The following is a 26,041-nucleotide window of genomic DNA, read 5'->3' on the forward strand; positions in this document are numbered from 1 at the left end:
TAGACATTGAAAAAAAAAAAAACAGGTGAAGGCCTAGAATGAATTTTACGACACCCTGTCCAAACAAATTGTGACCAGGTATTTGAGCACATCATTAATATAACAAAGTGTCACCAATCATTTTAATGCAAGCAAACATAACAGTGTTTGAACAGTGTTGTTGTAACAGTGTTGAACATGAGTGGGACGAAGCAACTTTACAGTGGTGAGATGGGTGACTCGATACGAGCCATTATAAGGAAAATTGTTTTGCTTTGTCAACCAGCTGTCCTACATATTGTGAACATTTCTTCAAAAAAGAGGCTTCAAGCTATTTATCACCACTTCCAGTTGAAGTATATTGAGAAATTATGACAAGATTTTACAAACACAATGAGTTAATTTCTCCAGAATTTTAGCTACATAGACGCTCAAAAGCGGTCTAGCAAACATTGCGATCATCTTGACCCCCACTGAATCAAAGGTCAACTTCTGATTATTTCTCGGTGTAGTTGCAGTTATTGGTGATGTGTCCTCTGAGTCGAGACTCCGATGCATGTACAGAGTAAACTGGGAGTGAGTATTTGAAGCGCACAGAAAATGCTCCAGTGACGTGATGACAAAGCCTCAAAACCGGCCATACTACGTGACCAGTTCAGAAATAAGAAGCTCAATTTCTGACTTAAACAGCAACGAAATGCGATGGAGGTTTCCCGTTTTGTATTTGGGTACATTTTGGGAGAAGTTTGTGATTCGCTTGTCGATTACTATTATCAATTTGTCACTGTTATGGAGCCCCTGAGGAAGATAACGTTTTTCCCCGTTTGGGAACAATTTGATCTTAATACCACAAAAAAAGGTGAGGGGGAAAAAAACACAGCTGGACTCGAATTGTATTTTGATGGGATTAATTGTTACTATAAAGAGCTGGGATACAACAACAATAACAACATATAACCATTGGTTCGAATCAGTGAAAGCTACGGAGCCCTTTAGGGGACATGGAAGAGAAAAAAAAATAACTTTGCGTTCCCTTGCAAAGATTGCATTCCCTCGCAAAGTTTGCCAGGGAATGCAAAGTTGTTGTTTTGTTTTTTTTTCGAGTGAATGTTTATTTTTTTTAATGCGCGTTTATGTACTTCCGGGTCATCTTCTGTGTAAACAAACGCAGCAAAGATGGAGTGTGTTCACCCGTGGGCGAGTTTAATTGAATTTTACTTTGAAATTGTCTTGAAATACAAAGAAATAAAATCAGTTCTGGATATTAAGCACGGTTTTCAAATAAGTGAAAGACAGTTCCAAGCCCTCCTCCATGATTAGTGCCGCCTCCAACCTACTGTCGTCTCTTGAACAGCAGCGCATTCGAGGCAAGGGTAGTCAAACTGACCCGGAAGTACATAAACGCATTAAAAAATAAATAAATGAACATTCACTCGAAAAAAACAACAACTTTGCGTTCCCTCGCAAAGTTTGCGAGGGAACGCAAACTTTGCAAGGGAACGCAATCTTTGCAAGGGAACGCAAATTTTTTTTTTCTCTTCCATGTCCCCTAAGGGGCTCCGTACTACGTACATAAACGCGGATTAAAAAAATAAATAAATACACATTCCCTTGAAATAAACAACTTTGTGTTCCCTCGCAAACGCAAACTTTGCGAGGGAATGCAGTCTTTGCAAGGGAACGCAAAGATTTTGCGAGGGAACGCAGTTTCTTTTTCTCTTCCATTTCCCCTAAGGGACTCCGTAGAAAGCAATGATTGCCTCAGACGCATGTGGTTAATACGTAAAAAGGCCACCAATCAGCAAGCGGCTTTCGTTTGCACATTTAACGTTCATTTGGATTTGCAAGTACCTTGATCGCCTGTCTGAGGGCTATAATCCACAGTCTCGTCTGCTGCAATAAACGCCAGCAACATACACAACAATAGAAACTCAATTAATGCATTTTCCTCCACCCTTTCCATGACAATTTCATGTTATAATGAGTGCAGTCCTAATAGCAATTTCGCACAAGAAAACTATTCCGAGCATGTCGAATTACGTTATGTCCACTTGGTGGTGCTAGAGGGGATTGAGACTCGATCGTGACTTCGACTCTTGAGTCGGACTAATTCCATTGAGAGACTCAGAGAATTATCCCTCTCCTACACTTCGCAATGGCGCCCGGGTGGTCGTACAACACCCATGATATATGGTTGGAGTTTATTTTCCTTAAACATGAGAAAAGACTCCGCATTAGCAGAGCATCAAAAAATTAAGATAGACTCTTGGTGTTCCTCTCCACGGAAATCTTTAGTAAAAGGCGAAAGATTTATTCGAGCTGAAGAGAAACAAGAGTGACGTAGCTCCTGAACGTCAAAACGGGCTATCCCATTGCCCATAACACAACTTTAACAAACGGTCCAAGAGTCAAACGTGTCACCTTTATCTTTCTGATAAACTAATAACCCTTGATGTATATTTTTGTTATACTTCAATGGTCTTCACTCATTACAAATGGATAGTATTGTGGCGGACAGTATTAACAAATACTAGTGTATAAGTGTGTAATGCAAATCCTCATTGTATCATTTTTTGCGCAGAGGTTTGTGGGTAATTGGGCGTGCACTACCAGCCAATGGTCGATGTGGTGAAAAAAAACGACCAGAAGTCGCCCAGGCTGCAGAGCGCAGTTTGAGGCGTGGCTCAACCTAAACGTTTGATTGCGCCTACATGGATTCTAATCGCCTTCTTTTTTCTTATTTGATCAACTATTTTCGAAGTGGTCAAGCAATCATTATGATCATCTTGACCCCCACTATGTTTGTTGCCCATTTATGACTTGCTATAACCATTGTACCTGGTATTCATTTGCAGCCATGCGTGTGAATGTTCGAAAAAGTATTGGCACATTTTTGGGGGGGGTGTTAGTAAAATATGAATTTACATTTGATTTAATTGACGGCAAGAAATAGCTCTACTTTGACAGAGGATCAAAAATTAATGTTAAATCTCGTAGTTCCCCCTAATGGAAATCTTTAGTAAAAGGCGAAAGATTTATTCGATCTGAAGAGAAACAAGAGTGAACTAACTCCTGAAGTTTGAAACCGGCTGTGCGACTGCCCGTACCACAACTTTAAGAAACGGGCCAAGAGTCAAACACGTCAACTATATCTTTCAAATACAAACGATAACCATGTATATCCAAGGACTGAACTCAAAACAGTGCAGCAACACACGCTGAGACAATATAACGCTGTTATATATTCATTAATCTCTTCAAAGAAGTAAGGTTATTAATATTAGTACCGTACTGATGAACTGAGAGGAGTTGGGACGTCTCTTTGTCTGATTTACACTACCCCCAGGTGACCAAGGCAGGTACACCAGAAAGTGCACAATGGCCATTCAATTGACATAGTGTGACAAAAATCCATCTTAAATCTAATTCTTTAAGAAATCTGTTGTTGTCTGTAACCAATGCATGGCATTTCTCTTTATTTCAATGACAATGATGATTTGACATAGTGTTTTAAGTTATGAGCATGTCCACAGAACAAATTAAAATTATATCTCAAGGCACCACTGTTTTACAATGGATTGCAAAAACATTCAATAAATCCTAACAAACACCCAACAACCTGATTTATGGTGTTGTAATTGTGGGTAAAGTGAAGGTGATGGGTGAGCTCCAGAGACTCCAATGGCCCAGACCCAACAGATCCATAGCGCAAACCTGAAACACATACTCCTTTCCTGGGGTCAGACCCTTCAGCTCGGTGCTGGTGCTCTCCAGCGGACCCAGCTGCAGGAACCAGAAGGCCACAATCAGCAAGGGTACAAAAACAGTGGCGGTTTGTGATTGTGGTTGCAGAAGTTTTTTAATTCAACCACAGTCGTTAAAGACCTTTATATATTTGTTTGTTATACAATATTATTTGTATGTATTATTGATTTTCTCCAAATTATTTAACCCATCAATACAAGACAGTTTATTCCTGCATACATATTTTTCATTCTCATCTTTTCTCTGATTGGTGGTTCTTATATCGCATAATAATAGGGTTAAAATGAATGAAAATGCCAATAACAGGCATCAATTTCAAAGAGGATTCAAAGAATTAAACAATGAGAATAATGATCAACAATATTAACACAAATAGTCCTGATTTGAATCAAAGTGTAGACTTTGAACGTACACTGACAGACTTGGCTTGGCCCTTGTGGTCCCACTGGTACGTGACCCGGTACTTGAGGGGCGCCATGTCTAGGTGAGTCCATGTTGGAGGTGGCGACCACTCTATCAACACTTCCTTGGGGTGGCTGGGTGACACCTTGACATCCACAGGGGGGTCGGGTTTCACTGCAAAAGATACGACACAGCTACGAATTATCAGTGATGATCGGGTGACCTGCAAAATGCTGTTAATCTGTTCCAGCCCCCACAACACAGCAATAAAAATTGTAGTGGTGTTTAATAAACAAAAAACACTCAACATTATTTTACAATGCTAAAAAACTATATAATAATGAAACAGTTTGTGCGTCATGATTTCATGCATTGATTCATTGGGCATAGTATGCTAGGGTCAATGCGAGTTTTATTAGCCTATCTGTGACATATTGCAATGTGTATTAGTATTTAGCTACAGTAAATTGCCATTTTGCCCAAGCAGATTTCAGTAACACTGACCCATATAACTTAAAAAAATATAAGCCAGTAATGTGGCTTTAACCAATCAGATTCCAAATTTCTCCTCACAGGGCCAGCGTGCAGACGTGAGCATCTGATTGGTTGGTCAGAGCGAAACGTGTTACAGCCAACTTCATTCAGCAAACACATTTTTATATTGTTTTTTTTTTTTTCGTTTTTAGTATTTATTATTTGGCTATCTCCCCCTTTTTTAGCAATCAGGAAATGTTGAAACAGTATTATAGTGTTATAGATACCGGTATATATTATTTCTTATTATTAATCATTCTGCCGTTCCCCCCCCCCATCTTAATTCAGCAAGCATCATTTAACGAAACCCCACAAAAAATAGTTTACACAAGATTTAAAAAATAAAAGCATGAAATAAGAATTTTTTTCATTGAGTTATTTTTGATCGATTTTTAACATTTATCTCTAATTTTCACATTTCTTGGGCGATTCAAACCATACCAACATTAAACTGTTCATCTCAATTTTGAAATAAAAGCCCAAAATTAAGATTTTTTAATATTTAAGTCAAATTTCCTCATTCTTGACTGACTTAAACCACTCCAAATTTAAACTCTTCAGCTCATTCTTATTTAATTTTTTTATTTTTTTTCAAAGTTTCAAAATAAAAACCCATTCCAATTTAAAGCATCTTAATCCGATTTCATTTGTTCCCCCACCAAAAATAATGCTAACTAAAAACCTCAAATTAAAACTTTAAGGGGATTCACCTCTAATTTCCAAATTTCTTGACTGATTCAAACATTAAACTTTAAATTGGTCAGCTCAATCCTGTTTCAAAAAGTCTTCATATTTTCTAAATAAAAGCCATATATTCAAATTTGTTTTCATTACATTCAACACTCTTTTTCATCTATCCATTGAAAATCTTTTTTTTTCATTGACAAAAAAATGTTCAAATAATTCTACAGGACAAGCCCGCCTGGTCACAATGGCTTTGCAAATGCAGTTTCCAGACTAGCAAACCTCAACCGTCCCGTTCAAAATGGCCGCAGAAATGTCTTAGTGGTCATTATGGTTATCTTACCAATGTCCTCCACCATGAAGGAGCTGAGATGAAAGCTGCTGCTTCCATCAGAAGACAGTGTGGTCACGTTGAGGATGTAATCGGTCAGCAGTTTTAAGTCGGGTAGGTGGCAGTGCCACAGCTACAAAAAAATGGGAGGAAAAAAACATTTCAATACATCATTTTATTCTTTCATCCAGCTTCGATTTTATGAAAAGGGAAGTTCATCGACTTTATTGCGTCAATGTTTTTTAAATATTTCCTTTTTTTGGTTTCAAACAAAGTCTAACTATTAAATAGTAATTAAAAACAACAGAGACATTTACATTTTCAATTCCTCTACTGTTCTACAATATTTAAAACATATTTTATAATTACTCATGTATATTAAACCTTAATATGCTTTTATTTCCCAGATTACATCCAGTTTATTTACTATATCTACATATTTATCTATGTGTATCTTGCGTAAAAGGCAATTCGATACATATCTTGATATATGGGGCAATATGATTCAAGGACAGTTTGATTTTGAATGGAAGGATTTGGAATTGTCAATACTGTAAACGTGACACTTCAGTGACTACATGCTGTCAATATTCATTAAGGTCAAAATTCTGGTTCCTGAAACATTCAGGAGAACCTGTTAACATGCGTGAGCGTACAGTTACTTCTGTATAAATGGTAGTTGTGATCAATTGGAATATCCACATCGAAACAGAAACAGATAAAGATAAAGTATTCAAGTTGTTAAGCTCGCTACATTGAGTAAGCAGGATGCTAGTACGTCCTGGACTCAAAAGACCAAGATTCCTTGCGGATAGAGAGCATGCACAGAACACAAACCAATACTCCATTCAAAGGAGATAACCCAAATTTCTATGAAAAAATAATTTAGTTAGAAAAGTGGGAGGAGCTCTGATGGAAGTGAACAAGCTTCCGTCTTTCTGGATGCAAGTGGAACAAGCGGTCAAAACTCGGACTCCGGCGACAAGTGAACTAAATCATGAGACATGGTGTAAATAGTAAACAACGTGAAGATGTTGGCGTCGCCATGCAAAATTTGGCCGATTTGGCCAATTAATGCCTTTTGAGAGACATCAGCAAGACTCTAAGGTGATTGATATTATTGTCTGCCTGTTTCCAAAACAACCGTTATCTGGACTTTCGCCTGGAAGCGATGTTGCCAGATGCTTATCCTTCATCTCAATCATGTGTTGTGTTTCTGTTAACGCATGCAAGACCATCGCCATCAACAAGATAATATGTTTTGAGGTGGTAAAAGGAACATCGACACTTACGTTATACACTTACGCAAATCACTACTCCACTCAGTGCATACACATCACTAACACTTCACTGCCCTTGTTGGCTTGCAGGGTTTTTTTTAACTGAGAAGACAAATTCCTTGTTTTTTTTTTTTTTACATTTTGGCCAATACGTGTGATTCGGATTCTCGTTTTGGCGGATTGAAGCGAATAAAAGTTGGTACCCGCTTGGAAGAAGATGATGAAGATGATGATGAAGAAAAGGCAGAGGCGGGTGGAGTGAGATGACAGCGCTTGCTAATTGATGGCTGGCGTCTCTCACTGAAAGGCGCACAAAAAAAAACGTTAACACATGAAGACTCACTCCCCAGACACTTCCTTCGGTACAGTGTATGTCACAAAACGAACTATTGTTGTTATTGTTTCTGCTGTAATGACACGATTGTACCTGTAGGTGATGATGTAACTCAGAGGTTGGGAATGTGGAGGTTCGGCCCATGAGCAGACGGTGACGTTGGGGTAACTCGCACACCAGCAATGCACACTGGGTTTGATGGGAGGATCTGATAAAAGAAATTTATTGTAATATATCTGGAGCCGACTATATTATCGTTTACATTATATCACAGTGCTGAGGTTTGATGTTTGAATCTAATCTGGTCTAAAGCTACTTTTTTTTTCAGGTTCCTGGCCTTGCCATCACGCAAATTAAATATACATTTTCGGATCTGGAAGCGGGCGAGATTTGCCTGTGATCCCATCAAATAAATGCACTTTACGAAGTTGTTTGTAGGGATGGTGAAGCCTTGCACTTCCTAGAATACATGAGCGTAAAGGGGACATGGACACTGAGATGTCACTGAGCTATATTAATTTAATGCTTGCATGATTTATTCTTTATGAATTTTAATATGTTATACCTTTATTTTTAGCTCCATCCTCCGGCTCGTTTGGTAGAAATGATTGATGCTTTGTTATCAGTCAAATTTTATCCATCCATCCATCAATTATCTAAGCCGCTTCTCCCTCACAAGGGTCACGGGGGTGCTGGGCCCTGAACTGGTTGCCAGTCAATTGCAGGGCACACAGAGACGATCAACCATCCGCACGCACACACATACCTAGGGGCAATTTAGAGTGTTCAATCATAGAAATGTCGGAGGAAACCGGAGTACCAGGAGAAAACCCACACAGGCACGGGGAGAACAGCAAACTCCACACAGGAAGGCCGGAGCCGAAATCAAACCCTACACCTTCGCCGTTTGCACTGGAGGCCATCGTGCTTACCAGTTGGCCACCATGCAGTCCTGGTCAAATTCTATATAGTGAAAAATAATAGTTGAATTGAATGATTTTTTAATTTTATTGTTAAATAAATTAACATTTACTACCACAAATAACAAAAAAAGTACACAAGGTTTTTAGACAATTGAGGAGCTTTTGACCATGAAGTCACTGAAGGGGAAAACGCGAGGAGAGGACCTGTAATGAAAAGGTGTGTAAACGCCGCATCTTGCATATTCATTGTTCGTTGACACAAATATACTACCTGATGCGATCTTTATGCAAAATCACTGTTCGTAAAATGGGTTGTTCATTTATTAGCTTGTGCTTACTGTGCCATCTGTAAGGTTTGCCTGAGGTTTTGCACATAACACACAACACTCGAGTATATTTGGTCCAAACACTCTATCCAAATACAAAGTTTCTGGGGCAGCTCCTCTTTCAAATTTTGGATCCCAATCTAGCCTGGAAGTCAAAAAGTTCACCCACTCCTGTGCTGTCTGGTGCAACCACGTCATCAGCTAACAACACAACAGTAAAACTAGATTTCTGTGTTTTTCCCAAACTATATTTTTTGTCCTGAAACAAAAACATATTTCTTTTGTTATTTAAATTAAGGTTTACGTTTTTGTTTGTTTGTTTGTTTTTGCTTGTCTTTCAAGAATTCAGTTTTGGTTTTGGTTTTGAAAAATAAAACCATTAGTTTTTGTTTTCGTGATAGCCTTTTTATATATGAATAAAAAATGCATTTTTGTTTTTCTGATGAAAGTTCTGGTAGTTTTTTTTTTGTAAAACCATGACTCAAACCATGACTTTTCACAGTTTTCTTTATCAGAATTTCAGTTTTCAAAAAGAACTTTATTTTAGTACCGCAATGTTAATGTCCCCATTTTTTTGTTTTTGCTTTTTTTGGGTTTTGAAAACACCAAATTAATTTACTCTCACTGTCAACAATTTTGGTTTTTCTTGTTTTGGTTTAAAAAAAACTAACTTTTTTGCCTGATTTTTTTTTGTTTGTTTTTTGTTAATAATAGCAAGACGAATGCCTTTTCTTTTGTTCCTTTCTCTCTACCAAAAATGTAGACATTTAATTGATTTGAACTTGTTCTGGGTAGTTTTTTTTCCCCATCATCGGAAGAGAGAGGGACACGCACGCACACAAAATGTACCACTATTTGCATTATATACGGTAGTTAGTTGACTTAATATTTCAAACAAATAACATTTGTGCCCATGTCAAGAGCCATCAAATAAAAGCACAAAGTAGACGTGAGTGTGCTACTCACCTGCACCGTCTGGCATCAGGTCAACGGCTTTGATGGCGACGACCAATGCGAGGAGGGTCCAGTAACGTGCGCTCGTGCTCGTCATCATGTTGGAAGTTGTCAACCTAGATGAAGACACACAGCTGTCAGAGGGCTTTTAAAGCGGCTGGCAGTGAGCGAAAGCGAAAGAGGAACCGACGCCGCGGCACAGGAAATCCCTCGTTGAGAAAACACCGTCACTCTCTCGACGTCATCAGGGATGTTTGACGAGTCATCTGGGTTTCGTCAAAAAAACTTCAAAAATGATATCATCATGCACCACAAACACGCGGACCATCGGATAAGGAAGCATTTGTTGGATTTCAAATTTGCTGGATAAAAGCATATTGAGTGTTGAGTATGATTAAATAGACTGGCCATGCGATGAGACATAAAGGACCTAATCCTTCTCCCAAAAGGGCACCACGTGTCAAGACACCTGACGGCGCTCACCGGCAGATGGGGCGTAGCGGGAGGAATCACACGTTATTAGTCTTGTCACAGCAGAATTGGATCCCCTGTGCCATCGCGCTTGTCGAAAAGTGATCAATGACTGTGTAGAATGCAGCAGGATACGAGACAGTATCAGTGCGCAGAATATTGGCAGACTTGCCAAAGGACAGGATCACTCTGGATCTGCCACCATTTGCTAATGTTGGAGTTGATTATTTTGGTCCCATTGAAATCAAGCGTGGTACGAGCAAAGTGAAATGGTATGGAGTTCTCTTCCCGTTCGGCCAGCCGCGCAATACATCTTAAAGTGGCCCATTCACTTGATACCGATTCATGCATGAACGCCCTCAGATGTTTCATTTGTCGACGAGGTCAAGTGAATGAACAGCGATCCGACAATGGGACCAATTTTGTTTCTGCAGGGAAAGAATTGAAGGAAGCGATTGGAGAGCGGAATCAAGACCAGATCATCCAAGCCATGCAGCAGAAGAGCATAAAGTGCACCTTGCACCGTGGGGGTGCGTGGGAAAGATTAATCAGAACATTGAAAAGGACTTTGCTTTTTATTCCAACGCGTCAAACTTTGGATGATGAGAGCCTCGTCATTGTCATGTGTGAAGTGGAAGCTATCCTTAATAGCCGTTCATTGACTTGGTAACAATTTAGAACCACTGATCCGAAATCACCTTCCGCTATTAAAAGGGCAGTCTTTGCTGCGACCTGGGCTCTTCAAGCAAACTGCTTCATATGCCAGATGACGCTGGCGACAAGTATAGTGTATATCAGATTTGTTCTGGTCCAGATGGGTAAAGTCACTGATAGTGTAGTGTTACACTCGCCTGAGTTGTGTGCAGGCAACGTGGGTTCAGTTCCCACTCAGTGACAGTGTCTATGTCTCCCCTGTGACTGGCTGGCGACCAGTTCAGGGTGTAGTGCGCCTTTCGCCCGTAGTCACCTGGGATAGGCTCCAGCACCCTCCCACGACCCTATACAGCAGGAGTCCCCAAACTTTTTCCTGTGAGGGCCACATAACTTTTCCCTTCTCTGATGAGGGGCCGGGGTCAGTTTGTAACAGGAAAAGTGTGATGATTGCAGGAGTGCCTAAATGTAAAAATGTATTGTTTTCCAGAAAGCCACAATCAAATAACCCTTTCTGGATTCTTTACAGAACAAAAGTCAGAAAATAAATAACACTATTAATTAAATAAATAATAACCAAAAAAACATCTCTAGGTTCTTCACAGAAAAAAAAAAGTCCATGGAACATAAACTTTCTGTTGTGCCGTGCACAGTCTTAATAGGTCCAAGTTCCATGGTTTGGTACAATTTGCCGAAAATATCCTCCCCCGTCGTAGTCCCTTTCAGACTTTGGAGTGCTGCCAGCTCCTCGCACATCTCAAAGTTTGCACTAACTCCACGAATAAAAATGAGCAGCTGCGCAGTGTCCTGCACGTCTGCGCTCTCATCCAGTGCTAATGAAAAAAATTCAAATTCTTTTGTCTTCTGCTGCAGCTGGGAATATACATTACCCCCGATTTCTTCAATGCGTCTGGTGATTGTACTCGCTGATAGACTCACGGCATTAAAGACATCTTTCTTCTCGGGACACACCTCCTCCGCGACAGCGTTCATGCATTTCTTGACAAACTCTCCCTCAGTGAAAGGTTTACCACTGCTTGCTATCAGTTGAGCAACCCGAAAGCTGTCCCGAACAGATGACTGGTTCAGCTGAGCTTGGCGTACAAATATATACTGCTGAGCTAACAGTCCACTTTTTAGCTTTGAGCGTTTGTCTGCTCGCATTTCGCTTTGCAAGCTATCACACTTGTCTTGGTGACGGGATTCATCGTGTTGTCGCAGATCCTATTCTTTGAATACCTCCACCGCCTCTTGACAGATCAAACTACACAACTTTCTTTGCATTGAACAAAAAAATAATCGTTTGTCCACTGCAGGTTAAATGCCCTGCATTCTGAATCAATTTTTCTCGTACCTAATCTTTTCACCATCATTCCGCTCTCTCTTTGAGAGGGGCGTGTTTAGGATTTTTTTTCTGGGGGTTGCCAGATAGGGGCACAGACTGCAGAAGGTTGTAACAGAATGTCACGTTATATGCGTGTATAAAATAGTTACTAACTAATTGTTAATAATGAAAATAGTTCATTACTAAGGAACATTTTATTGCAAAAGTCCAACTTTATTATCAAATACAAATACACATATGAAAAAAAAAAATCAATATGCTTTCTGGTATTGTTCAGGGGGCCGGACCAAATGTGGAGGCGGGCCGTATCCGGCCCGCGGGCCGTAGTTTGGGGACCACTGCTGTACAGGATAAGCGGTGTGGATAATGACATGACATGACAGATGGGTAAAGGAATAGCTTCCATTTGTGCAAAAACGCCATAAATGGAGCAGAAGCAGAAGAAACTTTGTTCAAGGAGATGTGTTGATCGCTGACGCCAACTCACCAAGAGGATTGTGGGTCGCCGCCAGAGTGGGAAATACAAACCCTGATTGAAGAGGAATTACTGGGAGTGTGAAACTTCAGAAGATGACGGACATCGGACGATAAGCAAGATCTGTCTGTGTATTCCCGCCAGTCAGTGGCACACCTCTCAAAAGTGCAACCGCCCAATATGTCATCTGCCTACAGCTGAAGTTCATAGATGTAAAAAGTCTACACACCCCTGAAATGTGAGATTTTTGTGAAAACCTTTTCCACCATTTATGTGATTTATAACATGTATAACTCATATACATTACATCATATGGAAAGCGCTTTGTTACAGCTCCAGCTGTTGTGAAATGTGCTTTATAAATCAAGCTGTATGGTATCGTATTGTATTTATTTATTTATTTATTTATTTTAATGTTCCAAATTTTTAAATATTATTTGGCCTTTGCCCATAATAATAGAGGCCGGTACGTTGGCGCAGTTTTTTTTGAGTGATGCAATGTGGCAACTGATGATGCCAGCACTCGGTGGGCCCATATCAATAATGAATTCAGCACGTGTGGGCGAATGCTGGTTAGATGCCGTTTTGAACCGTACAACGCACAAACTGATAGAAAGAAAGATTAATAAGAGAATAAAGTATAGGCTACCGCAGAGGCGCATATGGTTTTGATTTCGAAGTTTCAAAGAAAGTAAGTTTATTAATTAATTTATTTATTTTTACTTGACCTCACGGCATGACATTTGGACTGAAATGACGATTAAGACTTACCCTTGACTGTTTGACGCCATAAACATAATAAAACCATGAACATCAAGTTCCATTGAATCCCAAACCACATTGCAACTCCAACCCATGGTGAGTGCACGTTAAAACTTTGTATTATTGAAACTGGCCAAAACCTATAACGACCTACAAACAATTGACCTTCTGAAAAGCCACTTGCAATGCATTGTATTTGTGTAAGTTGGTGCCTTATTAAAGAAAACAGACAAGAGATGTCAGAAAAAATGGAAGATGATCATATATTCATTCTCTTTTAAGTCAGCCTTGGAAAGGCGAATCGTTTTGTGATCTTTTCAGAGGTTGAAGTGGGCCTAGGTAGAGGTGTCCACATATATTTTGGAGCCGGTTGGTCCCATTTTTTTTTACATTATTTGCGACATATTTACAATGAGTTTGACAAATTGGACAAATTGTGATCGGTCCGTTGGCCATAATGCACATTACCATGCCTTTTTAAACTTGTTTTATATTGATGTCTCCCCCAAAAAATTATAAAACTGAAAATACAAGCCAAGTCACTGATGGTGAATTGGTACATTCGCCTGACTTGTGTGCGGGCGGCATTGTTCCGTTTCCCATTCAGTGACGGTGTCTATGTCTACCCAGTGACTGGCTGACGACCAGTTCAGGGTGGAGTGCCCTTAGTCAGCTGGGATAGGTTCCAGCACCCTCCCGCAACCCTGTACAAGATAAGCGGTGTGGATAATGACATGACAAAATGCAAGCTAATATCATCTTCCTGAGTGAAAAAGTACATACATTGAGCTTGTTGTTGAAAAATGGACCATCCTGGCTGGAAGACCCCTTTAAACTGTGTTAGGATTTGGCTTGACTTTTTATCTTTTGTGTCTCCCACACTTGTAACTACTATTGTGTCACTCTTGAGCGTGTATATCTGATCGCGAGCTGGAGAAATGCCTGCATTACTCCTGGTCGCCTCTAGGGGCACCACATCAATTTAATATGGTTTAGAGCAGGGGTGGGCAAACTTTTTGATTGGTGGGTCACAATGGGTTCTAAAATTTGACAGAGGGGCCGGACCTGGAGCAGATGGAGTGTTTTGGTCACCTCACCTCATCTGAGAAAAAAAATACATTTAATTTTAAATGAAAGTGAACAAAAGGATTACAACAATATATATGTCTTTGAAAAACAACAGTATTTAGAAAATAAAACATTAAAAGGTTTATTCATTTAATTTTTTTCAAGTTCAGCGTGCCGGGTTAAAACGTTTAACATGCATGTGCCCCCCTGGCCATAGTCAGCCCACGCCTTGTTTAAAGAATAATTGACGAAAAACCTCGTTAAATCAGTCTTTAAATCTGAAGGCGGTTACAATAAAATAAGTGGTGAGTTCTCTTTTTCCAAAATAGAGTCTATACTATGTTCCAAACATATACAATTTACACTTGACTTCTGTATATGGACAATGTTTATTAACTAGTACAGCTATTGAACATACAAGACACGACAAAATCCTATTCTACGACAAGCCTAAATGACTAAGAAGCAAAAACAAAAATCGGAAATGACTAAGAGGTGAAGGACAAAATGGGCCATCTAATAGATGAGCGTAAGAAGGTGTAGCGATGACTTTAGTGACTGTGTGGGACTTTATGGAATGCACAAGTTTGCTAGCGTTCACTCACAAATTTGTATGCACCAACTGAAAGCCAAAGGAGCCGCATATGTCGTCACTTACGTCTGGTTCAGCAGGGTCTCGCGCAGGTGTGAAGAGAAGGAAAAAAGTAGAACGAGAAAAGTACCAACCATAGAGGAACAAACGCGGCAGTTGGACAGGCAAAGCTTGGTGGGGTCTCACGTGACCTTGTGCGATCAGGGATGGAGCGGAGCGGGCCTCGTGGCCTCAGCGTGCGCTCATGAAAGCTAGAATTTCACGGCTTCATCTGCCACGTGCGTGGTGGTGGTTAAGCTATTTGCCACTCTTCAGTCGGAGGTATGGGGAAAATCCTGGACCACCAAAAGTTCACAATAATGAACAGAAATATGTTCAACTGTATTTCATTACAATGTAGTTTTGGTCGATGATACTGCATTGGAACTTGTCGCTGCAGTTTTTATGTCGACCTCTTGGGGCCAGTCTTTGGCCAGCCGGCCAAGTTGATGGAAGCTGACCCCTCCCTGTCACGGGTTTGGCAAATGCCAAACTAACTGCGTTGATTGCAGCTTGAATGCGCAACCAGTGTCTGCTGAAGTCCTCTAGGTGATGAAGAGTGTCCCTTATCAGGAGTCTGTTGATCAATTTAAAGTCTGGCAAGTCCTTGCCAAATCACTTTGTAGGGACCCCATATTGATCTGCTTTATATTGTCACGCTCTCAGACATTGATCAGTGGTCCACATGTGGCATATACGCTACACACTTGACTTCCCGTGGTATCTGAATGTTATGCAATTATTAGGCTCACTTCAATAGTTCTTGATTTAGGAAATACATTTGCGAAGTGTTTGATCTTCCAAATTCTTGCAAACAACACTGATGACAAATGATGCACGTTCCAGTCAGTGACAATGATCGATAAAGCTCCGACCACCCAACTGGATGATGTTGAACCTGATCGCCTTACCAATCAATGTCAGCAGAGACCTTATTCTATGACCATCCTGAGCTAAAGGAGTTGGTCATCCCCGGTTAAAAATTTGAGAACAGTATAGTCAGGACTATAATTTATCCAAAAGATAACATTTTTTGGACAGCTACCATTTTGTTTAGCAACCATGAGCTGGTTCTTTTAGATGAGCTGAGACGTCTGAGCAAAAGTAGGTCCTCTGAGCAAAAGTGGTCGTCTTCCAGATGACTACTAGTCGTCCCAGATTGCAGAAATAAGACTATACTTTCAGGGATCATTTCTATAGGTCTCGACTTGAGAAATGTGCTTCTAAAGTGTTTGGTCTCGCAAGCTACGATGATGAAGCAAGATATTCCTTTCCGAGTATGAATCTGGCACTACTCAATGGTTAGTCATATGTTTTATGCCATTGATGATTGTTCACTGCTTTCCAGCAGAGCAGTGTTGGGAGGAATATGTTCAGAGTAGTTCTCAGTGGTTAAATCAAGAGAAAGACTCTATTTACGTTGATTAGTTTTTTAAGAAGTCACCTGGCCATTTGTGATTGTTGGGTGCAGAACCCTTACCTGGCTGGTTTTGAGCAGAAGACAGACTCTTCCCTCAACTGGTTCTCAGTTCATTTGCTGTGCTTATGTTGAAGTTAATGAGCAGGATATTTCACCTGAGGTAAAAACAGAAGCACATGTTTGACAGCACCCTTGCATGGAAAAAAGATCAGAAAATAAAAGAACACATGAAAGTGAGAGTGGCCCACATAAAATCAATCGAAATTAATTTCCTTGAATTTGATGTTTGATTTGATTCAGCTTTTAACCAATAGTAACATAATAGATTAAAAACTCTAAATTATTTTAAAACGTAACCAATCATCATATAAACGCAAAAGTAATTTCACGTTGAAAATGACAAACTATCATCATCTGACTGAAACCCAAATACCAGCCTCACCATACAGAGAGTCCGCCCTCTGCTGGGGACATGTGGTACCACACATTTTACTCATTTCTAGGAGGACGTCTTTTCACCACAACTTTTTGAACCCAGCGGTCTAGAGAGAACCAACATAAAATTCCCAATTTACAGGGCCCCGAACACGCTTTACAAGCTTTCGTGGCTCTGCAACCCTCCGTTGAGCCAGTGTGGACGTCAAATAAACGTTTCGATCACTTCCGTCAAATCGTTCATATCTCTCCCCTCGCTACATCGACCATTGGCTGATAGGGCTCGCCCTTTTACCCACAATCCTCTGCGCAGAAAATGGATCAAATGAAGATATCCGCCACAAAGACCTACAGTCCTACACACTATTATTCGTTTATACTGTCCATTTGTAATGAGAGTGAAGACCATTGAAGTATAGCAAAAAAAATATCCATCAATGGTTATCACTCGTGTTTGAAAGATAAAGGTGACACGTTTGACTCTGGGACCGTTTGTTAAAGGGGTTTAGCGGGCAATGGGTTAGCCCGTTTCAGTAGTTAAGTCCTAGTACACTCTTGTTTCTTCTCAAATCGAATAAATCTTTCGCCTTTTACTAAAGATTTCCGTGGGGAGGAACAGCAAGAGTTAATCTCAATTTTTTGATGCTCTGCGAAAGCAGAGCCTCCTAACAGTGTTGAATATAAATGTCACTAGGCGTCTTCGTCCAGTTATAAATTGGCTGACGACGTAGTGGAAGTCAAGATTGTCACAATGGTTGCTTCACCGCTTTTGATTATCTATGTGGCTAAACGTCAGGCAAAATTAATTCGGGGTGTTTGTGAAACCAAAGATCTAGGCATTGGAAAGTTGTTGCAACTAAGTTGTGAAAACATAGTTACAGATATATTCATATATCAAATGACGGATTTAGGAGAAACATCTATCACAGCTCTTATTTAAAAGGACATAGACCTAAAGAATTTCTGTGTAAAAGAAGAGTTATGCCGGTTGGTTTGTGGTAAAAAAAAAAAGGTGTAACAATGGTTACTGATGATCATCTTTTTAATTCTGAAACAAAAACACATGATACAAATTATTTAAATAGAGTTGAAATGATAAACAACAGGTCGTTTCATTATGCAAAATTGATTTGACATTTGAACTTCAATGAAGCTGCTTTATTTTGGGACTTTGATAGGGCGGGAGAGATATTAGAAAACAGCGTTCTTAATTATTCATGACGTCATAGCCCCGCCTACAGAATACAGTTTCTGTCAAAAATGTCCAATTTCCTTTCCTGCTTGATGTGTTAATCCCACCCTACAGAATACCGCTTCTGTCAAAAAATGATGTGTTCCCCATGTACATCTGTCCCCAAGCCCCCTCCCAAACTGTGCTTATGTCATCAATATTTTTATATTTGAAGTATAGTGGTATATAAAGCAGCTAATTAAATGAGTGAAATATATATCATCTAATTAAATTATTTATATATATATATATATAACCTAATTAAATAAGTGAAATAATATGAGTTGAAAAGAGTTGGCGTTGTTTTTACCTGTCAATAAGGTGTTGACCAGGTATATGATTATTCGGTTGATAAAAGCCCCCCGTTTTCTTTTTGCAAACATGCCTAGACATGTCCCCTTTGACATAAGTCTAAGCATGGCAATGTGCATGCTTGGGGTGTTGTCTGTGCAAGTCCTGGCGAATTGCATAGACACCCCCCAAGCCTGTCACATCCTACATCTGACAAGAGCCTTAAGGTGTTTGAAAAGATTGTGAGTGGCAGGCAAGTCTGGACATCCTACCCCTTACTTACCCCTGCTGTATCCTCATACAACACTGTCGAACCATCATATTCAGGGTGCAGCCGTCCCGTTTCCCCGACACCGCCGTCGATCCCTCCGATGATCCCCACCTTGTCGGCAGAATCTTCACAAACCGAGGAGGTCCAACTGCCCAGTTGGTCCGACCAGGCTGAATCTCCACAAATCGAGGAGGTACGAGTACCTAGTTGGTCCGAACAAGAGTTCTCAAACAGTGTGATTGAGCCCTCTAAGGTTCAGACCCTCAACGACCCAGACCCAGGACCTGCACCTATTTCAGAGGATGATGTACAACATATGTCATGGGATGATCCTCCTAAGGGATGGGCTGATATGGATCTCGTAATAGTTGTTAAAGCGGCGATTCTTTACATGGTCAGACCTTTTTTGATAAAGTATCACAAAAAACTGTGTTGTTTGCATAGCTATACAGACCTAGGACGTAATTATTATGTAAGACAGCAATATGATCGCATCATGCCAATCCTTTGTGGTAAAACGTTTTTACCTTGTATTCACTACTTGTTGGATTTGTGTTCTGTAAAAACGGATAAAGAAACTGTCAAACGAGTTGCAGAGATCTTAATGGTGGAGTTAGCACTCGTACAGAACTTACCGGACCTAAGCTATTTGCCGCTCTTCAGTCGGAGGTATGGGGAAAATCCTGGACCACCAAAAGTTCACAATAATCAACAGAAATATGTTCAACTGTATTTCATTACAATGTAGTTTTGGTCGATGATACTGCATTGGAACTTGTCGCTGCAGTTTTTATGTCGACCTCTTGGGGTCAGTCTTTGGCCAGCCGGCCAAGTTGATGGAAGCTGACCCCTCCCTGTCACGGGTTTGGCAAATGCCAAACTAACTGCGTTGATTGCAGCTTGAATGCGCAACCAGTGTCTGCTGAAGTCCTCTAGGTGATGAAGAGTGTCCCTTATCAGGAGTCTGTTGATCAATTTAAAGTCTGGCAAGTCCTTGCCAAATCACTTTGTAGGGACCCCATATTGATCTGCTTTATATTGTCACGCTCTCAGACATTGATCAGTGGTCCACATGTGGCATATACGCTACACACTTGACTTCCCGTGGTATCTGAATGTTATGCAATTATTAGGCTCACTTCAATAGTTCTTGATTTAGGAAATACATTTGCGAAGTGTTTGATCTTCCAAATTCTTGCAAACAACACTGATGACAAATGATGCACGTTCCACTCAGTGACAATGATCGATAAAGCTCCGACCACCCAACTGGATGATGTTGAACCTGATCGCCTTACCAATCAATGTCAGCAGAGACCTTATTCTATGACCATCCTGAGCTAAAGGAGTTGGTCATCCCCGGTTAAAAATTTGAGAAAAGTATAGTCAGGACTATAATTTATCCAAAAGATAACATTTTTTGGACAGCTAAAAGCTACCATTTTGTTTAGCAACCATGAGCTGGTTCTTTTAGATGAGCTGAGACGTCTGAGCAAAAGTAGGTCCTCTGAGCAAAAGTGGTCGTCTTCCAGATGACTACTAGTCGTCCCAGATTGCAGAAATAAGACTATACTTTCAGGGATCATTTCTATAGGTCTCGACTTGAGAAATGTGCTTCTAAAGTGTTTGGTCTCGCAAGCTACGATGATGAAGCAAGATATTCCTTTCCGAGCATGAATCTGGCACTAATCAATGGTTAGTCATATGTTTTATGCCATTGATGATTGTTCACTGCTTTCCAGCAGAGCAGTGTTGGGAGGAATATGTTCAGAGTAGTTCTCAGTGGTTAAATCAAGAGAAAGACTCTATTTACGTTGATTAGTTTTTTAAGAAGTCACCTGGCCATTTGTGATTGTTGGGTGCAGAACCCTTACCTGGCTGGTTTTGAGCAGAAGACAGACTCTTCCCTCAACTGGTTCTCAGTTCATTTGCTGTGCTAATGTTGAAGTTAATGAGCAGGATATTTCACCTGAGGTAAAAACGGAAGCACATGTTTGACAGCACCCTTGCATGGAAAAAAGATCAGAAAATAAAAGAACACATGAAAGTGAGAGTGGCCCACATAAAATCAATCGAAATTAATTTCATTGAATTTGATGTTTGATTCAGCTTTTAACCAATAGTAACATAATAGATTAAAAACTCTAAATTATTTTAAAACGTAACCAATCATCATATAAACGCAAAAGTAATTTCACGTTGAAAATGACAAACTATCATCATCTGACTGAAACCCAAATACCAACCTCACCATACAGAGAGTCCGCCCTCTGCTGGGGACATGTGGTACCACACATTTTACTCATTTCTAGGAGGACGTCTTTTCACCACAACTTTTTGAACCCAGCGCTCTAGAGAGAACCAACATAAAATTCCCAATTTACAGGGCCCCGAACACGCTTTACAAGCTTTCGTGGCTCTGCAACCCTCCGTTGAGCCAGTGTGGACGTCAAATAAACGTTTCAATCACTTCCGTCAAATCGTTCATATCTCTCCCCTCGCTACATCGACCATTGGCTGATAGGGCTCGCCCTTTTACCCACAATCCTCTACGCAGAAAATGGATCAAATGAAGGTATCCGCCACAAAGTCCTACACACTAGTATTCGTTTATACTGTCCATTTGTAATGAGAGTGAAGACCATTGAAGTATAGCAAAAAAAATATCCATCAATGGTTATCACTCGTGTTTGAAAGATAAAGGTGACACGTTTGACTCTGGGACCGTTTGTTAAAGGGGTTTAGCGGGCAATGGGTTAGCCCGTTTCAGTAGTTAAGTCCTAGTACACTCTTGTTTCTTCTCAAATCGAATAAATCTTTCGCCTTTTACTAAAGATTTCCGTGGGGAGGAACAGCAAGAGTTAATCTAAATTTTTTGATGCTCTGCGAAAGCAGAGCCTTCTAACAGTGTTGAATATTAATGTGACTAGGCGTCTTCGTCCATTTATAAGTTGGCTGACGACTTAGTGGAAGTCAAGATTGTCACAATGGTTGCTGCACCGCTTTTGATTATCTATGTGGCTAAACGTCAGGCAAAATTAATTCGGGGTGTTTGTGAAACCAAAGATCTAGGCATTGGAAAGTTGTTGCAACTAAGTTGTGAAAACATAGTTACAGATATATTCATATTTCAAATGACGGATTTAGGAGAAACATCTATCACAGCTCTTATTTAAAAGGACATAGACCTAAAGAATTTCTGTGTAAAAGAAGAGTTATGCCGGTTGGTTTGTGGTAAAAAAAAAAAGGTGTAACAATGGTTACTGATGATCATCTTTTTAATTCTGAAACAAAAACACATGATACAAATTATTTAAATAGAGTTGAAATGATAAACAACAGGTCGTTTCATTATGCAAAATTGATTTGACATTTGAACTTCAATGAAGCTGCTTTATTTTGGGACTTTGATAGGGCGGGAGAGATATTAGAATACAGCGTTCTTAATTATTCATGACGTAATAGCCCCGCCTACAGAATACCGCTTCGGTCAAAAATGTCCAATTTCCCCGCCCCCTCTGTTAAAAAATGTCCAATTTCCCCGCCTCCTTGAAATGTTAATCCTTCCCTACAGAATACAGTTTCTGTCAAAAATGTCCAATTTCCTTTCCTGCTTGATGTGTTAATCCCACCCTACAGAATACCGCTTCTGTCAAAAAATGATGTGTTCCCCATGTACATCTGTCCCCAAGCCCCCTCCCAAACTGTGCTTATGTCATCAATATTTTTATATTTGAAGTATAGTGGTATATAAAGCAGCTAATTAAATAAGTGAAATATATATCATCTAATTAAATTATTTATATATATATATATATATATATATATATAACCTAATTAAATAAGTGAAATAATATGAGTTGAAAAGAGTTGGCGTTGTTTTTACCTTTCAATAAGGTGTTGACCAGGTATATGATTATTCGGTTGATAAAAGCCCCCCGTTTTCTTTTTGCAAACATGCCTAGACATGTCCCCTTTGACATAAGTCTAAGCATGGGCAATGTGCATGCTTGGGGTGTTGTCTGTGCAAGTCCTGGCGAATTGCATAGACACCCCCCAAGCCTGTCACATCCTACATCTGACAAGAGCCTTAAGGTGTTTGAAAAGATTGTGAGTGGCAGGCAAGTCTGGACATCCTACCCCTTACTTACCCCTGCTGTATCCTCATACAACACTGTCGAACCATCATATTCAGGGTGCAGCCGTCCCGTTTCCCCGACACCGCCGTCGATCCCTCCGATGATCCCCACCTTGTCGGCAGAATCTTCACAAACCGAGGAGGTCCAACTGCCCAGTTGGTCCGACCAGGCTGAATCTCCACAAATCGAGGAGGTACGAGTACCTAGTTGGTCCGAACAAGAGTTCTCAAACAGTGTGATTGAGCCCTCTAAGGTTCAGACCCTCAACGACCCAGACCCAGGACCTGCACCTATTTCAGAGGATGATGTACAACATATGTCATGGGATGATCCTCCTAAGGGATGGGCTGATATGGATCTCGTAATAGTTGTTAAAGCGGCGATTCTTTACATGGTCAGACCTTTTTTGATAAAGTATCACAAAAAACTGTGTTGTTTGCATAGCTATACAGACCTAGGACGTAATTATTATGTAAGACAGCAATATGATCGCATCATGCCAATCCTTTGTGGTAAAACGTTTTTACCTTGTATTCACTACTTGTTGGATTTGTGTTCTGTAAAAACGGATAAAGAAACTGTCAAACGAGTTGCAGAGATCTTAATGGTGGAGTTAGCACTCGTACAGAACTTACCGGACCTAAGCTATTTGCCGCTCTTCAGTCGGAGGTATGGGGAAAATCCTGGACCACCAAAAGTTCACAATAATCAACAGAAATATGTTCAACTGTAATTCATTACAATGTAGTTTTGGTCGATGATACTGCATTGGAACTTGTCGCTGCAGTTTTTATGTCGACCTCTTGGGGTCAGTCTTTGGCCAGCCGGCCAAGTTGATGGAAGCTGACCCCTCCCTGTCACGGGTTTGGCAAATGCCAAACTAACTGCGTTGATTGCAGCTTGAATGCGCAACCAGTGTCTGCTGAAGTCCTCTAGGTGATGAAGAGTGTCCCTTATCAGGAGTCTGTTGATCAATTTAAAGTCTGGCAAGTCCTTGCCAAATCACTTTGTAGGGACCCCATATTGATCTGCTTTATATTGTCACGCTCTCAGACATTGATCAGTGGTCCACATGTGGCATATACGCTACACACTTGACTTCCCGTGGTATCTGAATGTTATGCAATTATTAGGCTCACTTCAATAGTTCTTGATTTAGGAAATACATTTGTGAAGTGTTTGATCTTCCAAATTCTTGCAAACAACACTGATGACAAATGATGCACGTTCCACTCAGTGACAATGATCGATAAAGCTCCGACCACCCAACTGGATGATGTTGAACCTGATCGCCTTACCAATCAATGTCAGCAGAGACCTTATTCTATGACCATCCTGAGCTAAAGGAGTTGGTCATCCCCGGTTAAAAATTTGAGAAAAGTATAGTCAGGACTATAATTTATCCAAAAGATAACATTTTTTGGACAGCTAAAAGCTACCATTTTGTTTAGCAACCATGAGCTGGTTCTTTTAGATGAGCTGAGACGTCTGAGCAAAAGTAGGTCCTCTGAGCAAAAGTGGTCGTCTTCCAGATGACTACTAGTCGTCCCAGATTGCAGAAATAAGACTATACTTTCAGGGATCATTTCTATAGGTCTCGACTTGAGAAATGTGCTTCTAAAGTGTTTGGTCTGGCAAGCTACGATGATGAAGCAAGATATTCCTTTCCGAGCATGAATCTGGCACTAATCAATGGTTAGTCATATGTTTTATGCCATTGATGATTGTTCACTGCTTTCCAGCAGAGCAGTGTTGGGAGGAATATGTTCAGAGTAGTTCTCAGTGGTTAAATCAAGAGAAAGACTCTATTTACGTTGATTAGTTTTTTAAGAAGTCACCTGGCCATTTGTGATTGTTGGGTGCAGAACCCTTACCTGGCTGGTTTTGAGCAGAAGACAGACTCTTCCCTCAACTGGTTCTCAGTTCATTTGCTGTGCTAATGTTGAAGTTAATGAGCAGGATATTTCACCTGAGGTAAAAACGGAAGCACATGTTTGACAGCACCCTTGCATGGAAAAAAGATCAGAAAATAAAAGAACACATGAAAGTGAGAGTGGCCCACATAAAATCAATCGAAATTAATTTCATTGAATTTGATGTTTGATTCAGCTTTTAACCAATAGTAACATAATAGATTAAAAACTCTAAATTATTTTAAAACGTAACCAATCATCATATAAACGCAAAAGTAATTTCACGTTGAAAATGACAAACTATCATCATCTGACTGAAACCCAAATACCAACCTCACCATACAGGGATTCCGCCCTCTGCTGGGGACATGTGGTACCACACATTTTACTCATTTCTAGGAGGACGTCTTTTCACCACAACTTTTTGAACCCAGCGCTCTAGAGAGAACCAACATAAAATTCCCAATTTACAGGGCCCCGAACACGCTTTACAAGCTTTCGTGGCTCTGCAACCCTCCGTTGAGCCAGTGTGGACGTCAAATAAACGTTTCAATCACTTCCGTCAAATCGTTCATATCTCTCCCCTCGCTACATCGACCATTGGCTGATAGGGCTCGCCCTTTTACCCACAATCCTCTGCGCAGAAAATGGATCAAATGAAGGTATCCGCCACAAAGACCTACACACTAGTATTCGTTTATACTGTCCATTTGTAATGAGAGTGAAGACCATTGAAGTATAGCAAAAAAAATATCCATCAATGGTTATCACTCGTGTTTGAAAGATAAAGGTGACACGTTTGACTCTGGGACCGTTTGTTAAAGGGGTTTAGCGGGCAATGGGTTAGCCCGTTTCAGTAGTTAAGTCCTAGTACACTCTTGTTTCTTCTCAAATCGAATAAATCTTTCGCCTTTTACTAAAGATTTCCGTGGGGAGGAACAGCAAGAGTTAATCTAAATTTTTTGATGCTCTGCGAAAGCAGAGCCTTCTAACAGTGTTGAATATTAATGTGACTAGGCGTCTTCGTCCATTTATAAGTTGGCTGACGACTTAGTGGAAGTCAAGATTGTTACAATGGTTGCTGCACCGCTTTTGATTATCTATGTGGCTAAACGTCAGGCAAAATTAATTCGGGGTGTTTGTGAAACCAAAGATCTAGGCATTGGAAAGTTGTTGCAACTAAGTTGTGAAAACATAGTTACAGATATATTCATATTTCAAATGACGGATTTAGGAGAAACATCTATCACAGCTCTTATTTAAAAGGACATAGACCTAAAGAATTTCTGTGTAAAAGAAGAGTTATGCCGGTTGGTTTGTGGTAAAAAAAAAAAGGTGTAACAATGGTTACTGATGATCATCTTTTTAATTCTGAAACAAAAACACATGATACAAATTATTTAAATAGAGTTGAAATGATAAACAA

At 40.1% G+C, this 26,041-nt stretch overlaps 1 protein-coding gene and 8 non-coding genes across 9 annotated transcripts; 6 read left to right on the forward strand and 3 right to left on the reverse strand.

Moving 5' to 3' along the window:
• Positions 1–2,205: 2,205 nt before the first annotated feature.
• LOC148340772 (U5 spliceosomal RNA) lies at positions 2,206–2,318 on the reverse strand. Its single transcript, XR_015842659.1, has one exon. It is a non-coding gene; the product is annotated as a U5 spliceosomal RNA (small nuclear RNA).
• A 612-nt stretch (positions 2,319–2,930) lies between these two features.
• LOC148340773 (U5 spliceosomal RNA) lies at positions 2,931–3,041 on the reverse strand. The gene has a single exon (XR_015842751.1). It is a non-coding gene; the product is annotated as a U5 spliceosomal RNA (small nuclear RNA).
• A 407-nt stretch (positions 3,042–3,448) lies between these two features.
• Positions 3,449–11,407, reverse strand: LOC148340774 (interleukin-27 subunit beta-like). The gene is made up of 7 exons (XM_088291286.1): positions 10,951–11,407; positions 9,525–9,628; positions 7,403–7,517; positions 7,179–7,275; positions 5,708–5,828; positions 4,157–4,320; positions 3,449–3,762 (listed from the first exon to the last, which is right to left on the reverse strand). The coding sequence occupies exons 2-7, from the start codon at positions 9,610–9,612 to the stop codon at positions 3,604–3,606; spliced, it is 744 nt and encodes a 247-aa protein (XP_088147412.1). The 5' UTR covers positions 9,613–9,628; positions 10,951–11,407; the 3' UTR covers positions 3,449–3,603.
• Positions 11,408–16,084: 4,677 nt separating this feature from the next.
• LOC148340775 (small nucleolar RNA U3) lies at positions 16,085–16,298 on the forward strand. The gene has a single exon (XR_015842677.1). It is a non-coding gene; the product is annotated as a small nucleolar RNA U3 (small nucleolar RNA).
• A 1,021-nt stretch (positions 16,299–17,319) lies between these two features.
• Positions 17,320–17,433, forward strand: LOC148340776 (U5 spliceosomal RNA). The gene has a single exon (XR_015842670.1). It is a non-coding gene; the product is annotated as a U5 spliceosomal RNA (small nuclear RNA).
• A 2,693-nt stretch (positions 17,434–20,126) lies between these two features.
• LOC148340777 (small nucleolar RNA U3) lies at positions 20,127–20,340 on the forward strand. Its single transcript, XR_015842636.1, has one exon. It is a non-coding gene; the product is annotated as a small nucleolar RNA U3 (small nucleolar RNA).
• Positions 20,341–21,348: 1,008 nt separating this feature from the next.
• Positions 21,349–21,462, forward strand: LOC148340778 (U5 spliceosomal RNA). The gene has a single exon (XR_015842680.1). It is a non-coding gene; the product is annotated as a U5 spliceosomal RNA (small nuclear RNA).
• Positions 21,463–24,265: 2,803 nt separating this feature from the next.
• Positions 24,266–24,479, forward strand: LOC148340779 (small nucleolar RNA U3). Its single transcript, XR_015842667.1, has one exon. It is a non-coding gene; the product is annotated as a small nucleolar RNA U3 (small nucleolar RNA).
• A 1,008-nt stretch (positions 24,480–25,487) lies between these two features.
• LOC148340780 (U5 spliceosomal RNA) lies at positions 25,488–25,601 on the forward strand. The gene has a single exon (XR_015842681.1). It is a non-coding gene; the product is annotated as a U5 spliceosomal RNA (small nuclear RNA).
• Positions 25,602–26,041: the final 440 nt, after the last annotated feature.

This window comes from Idiotropiscis lumnitzeri, chromosome 3, assembly GCF_059441095.1.
Source record: "Idiotropiscis lumnitzeri isolate Australia: NSW breed Sydney's pygmy pipehorse chromosome 3, RoL_Ilum_1.0, whole genome shotgun sequence".
Classification (NCBI taxonomy): Eukaryota; Metazoa; Chordata; class Actinopteri; order Syngnathiformes; family Syngnathidae; genus Idiotropiscis; species Idiotropiscis lumnitzeri.

What these genes read in the sequence shown, in the direction of transcription:
- LOC148340774 (XM_088291286.1), bottom strand. Translation starts at nt 9,612, where the DNA reads ATGATGACGAGCACGAGCGCACGTTACTGGACCCTCCTCGCATTGGTC. An exon ending in AGTTACATCATCACCTACAG is followed by an intron (nt 7,276 to 7,402) that starts GTACAATCGTGT and finishes TGCGCCTTTCAG; the next exon opens with TGAGAGACGCCAGCCATCAA. An exon ending in CTTCATGGTGGAGGACATTG is followed by an intron (nt 4,321 to 5,707) that starts GTAAGATAACCA and finishes TATCTTTTGCAG; the next exon opens with TGAAACCCGACCCCCCTGTG.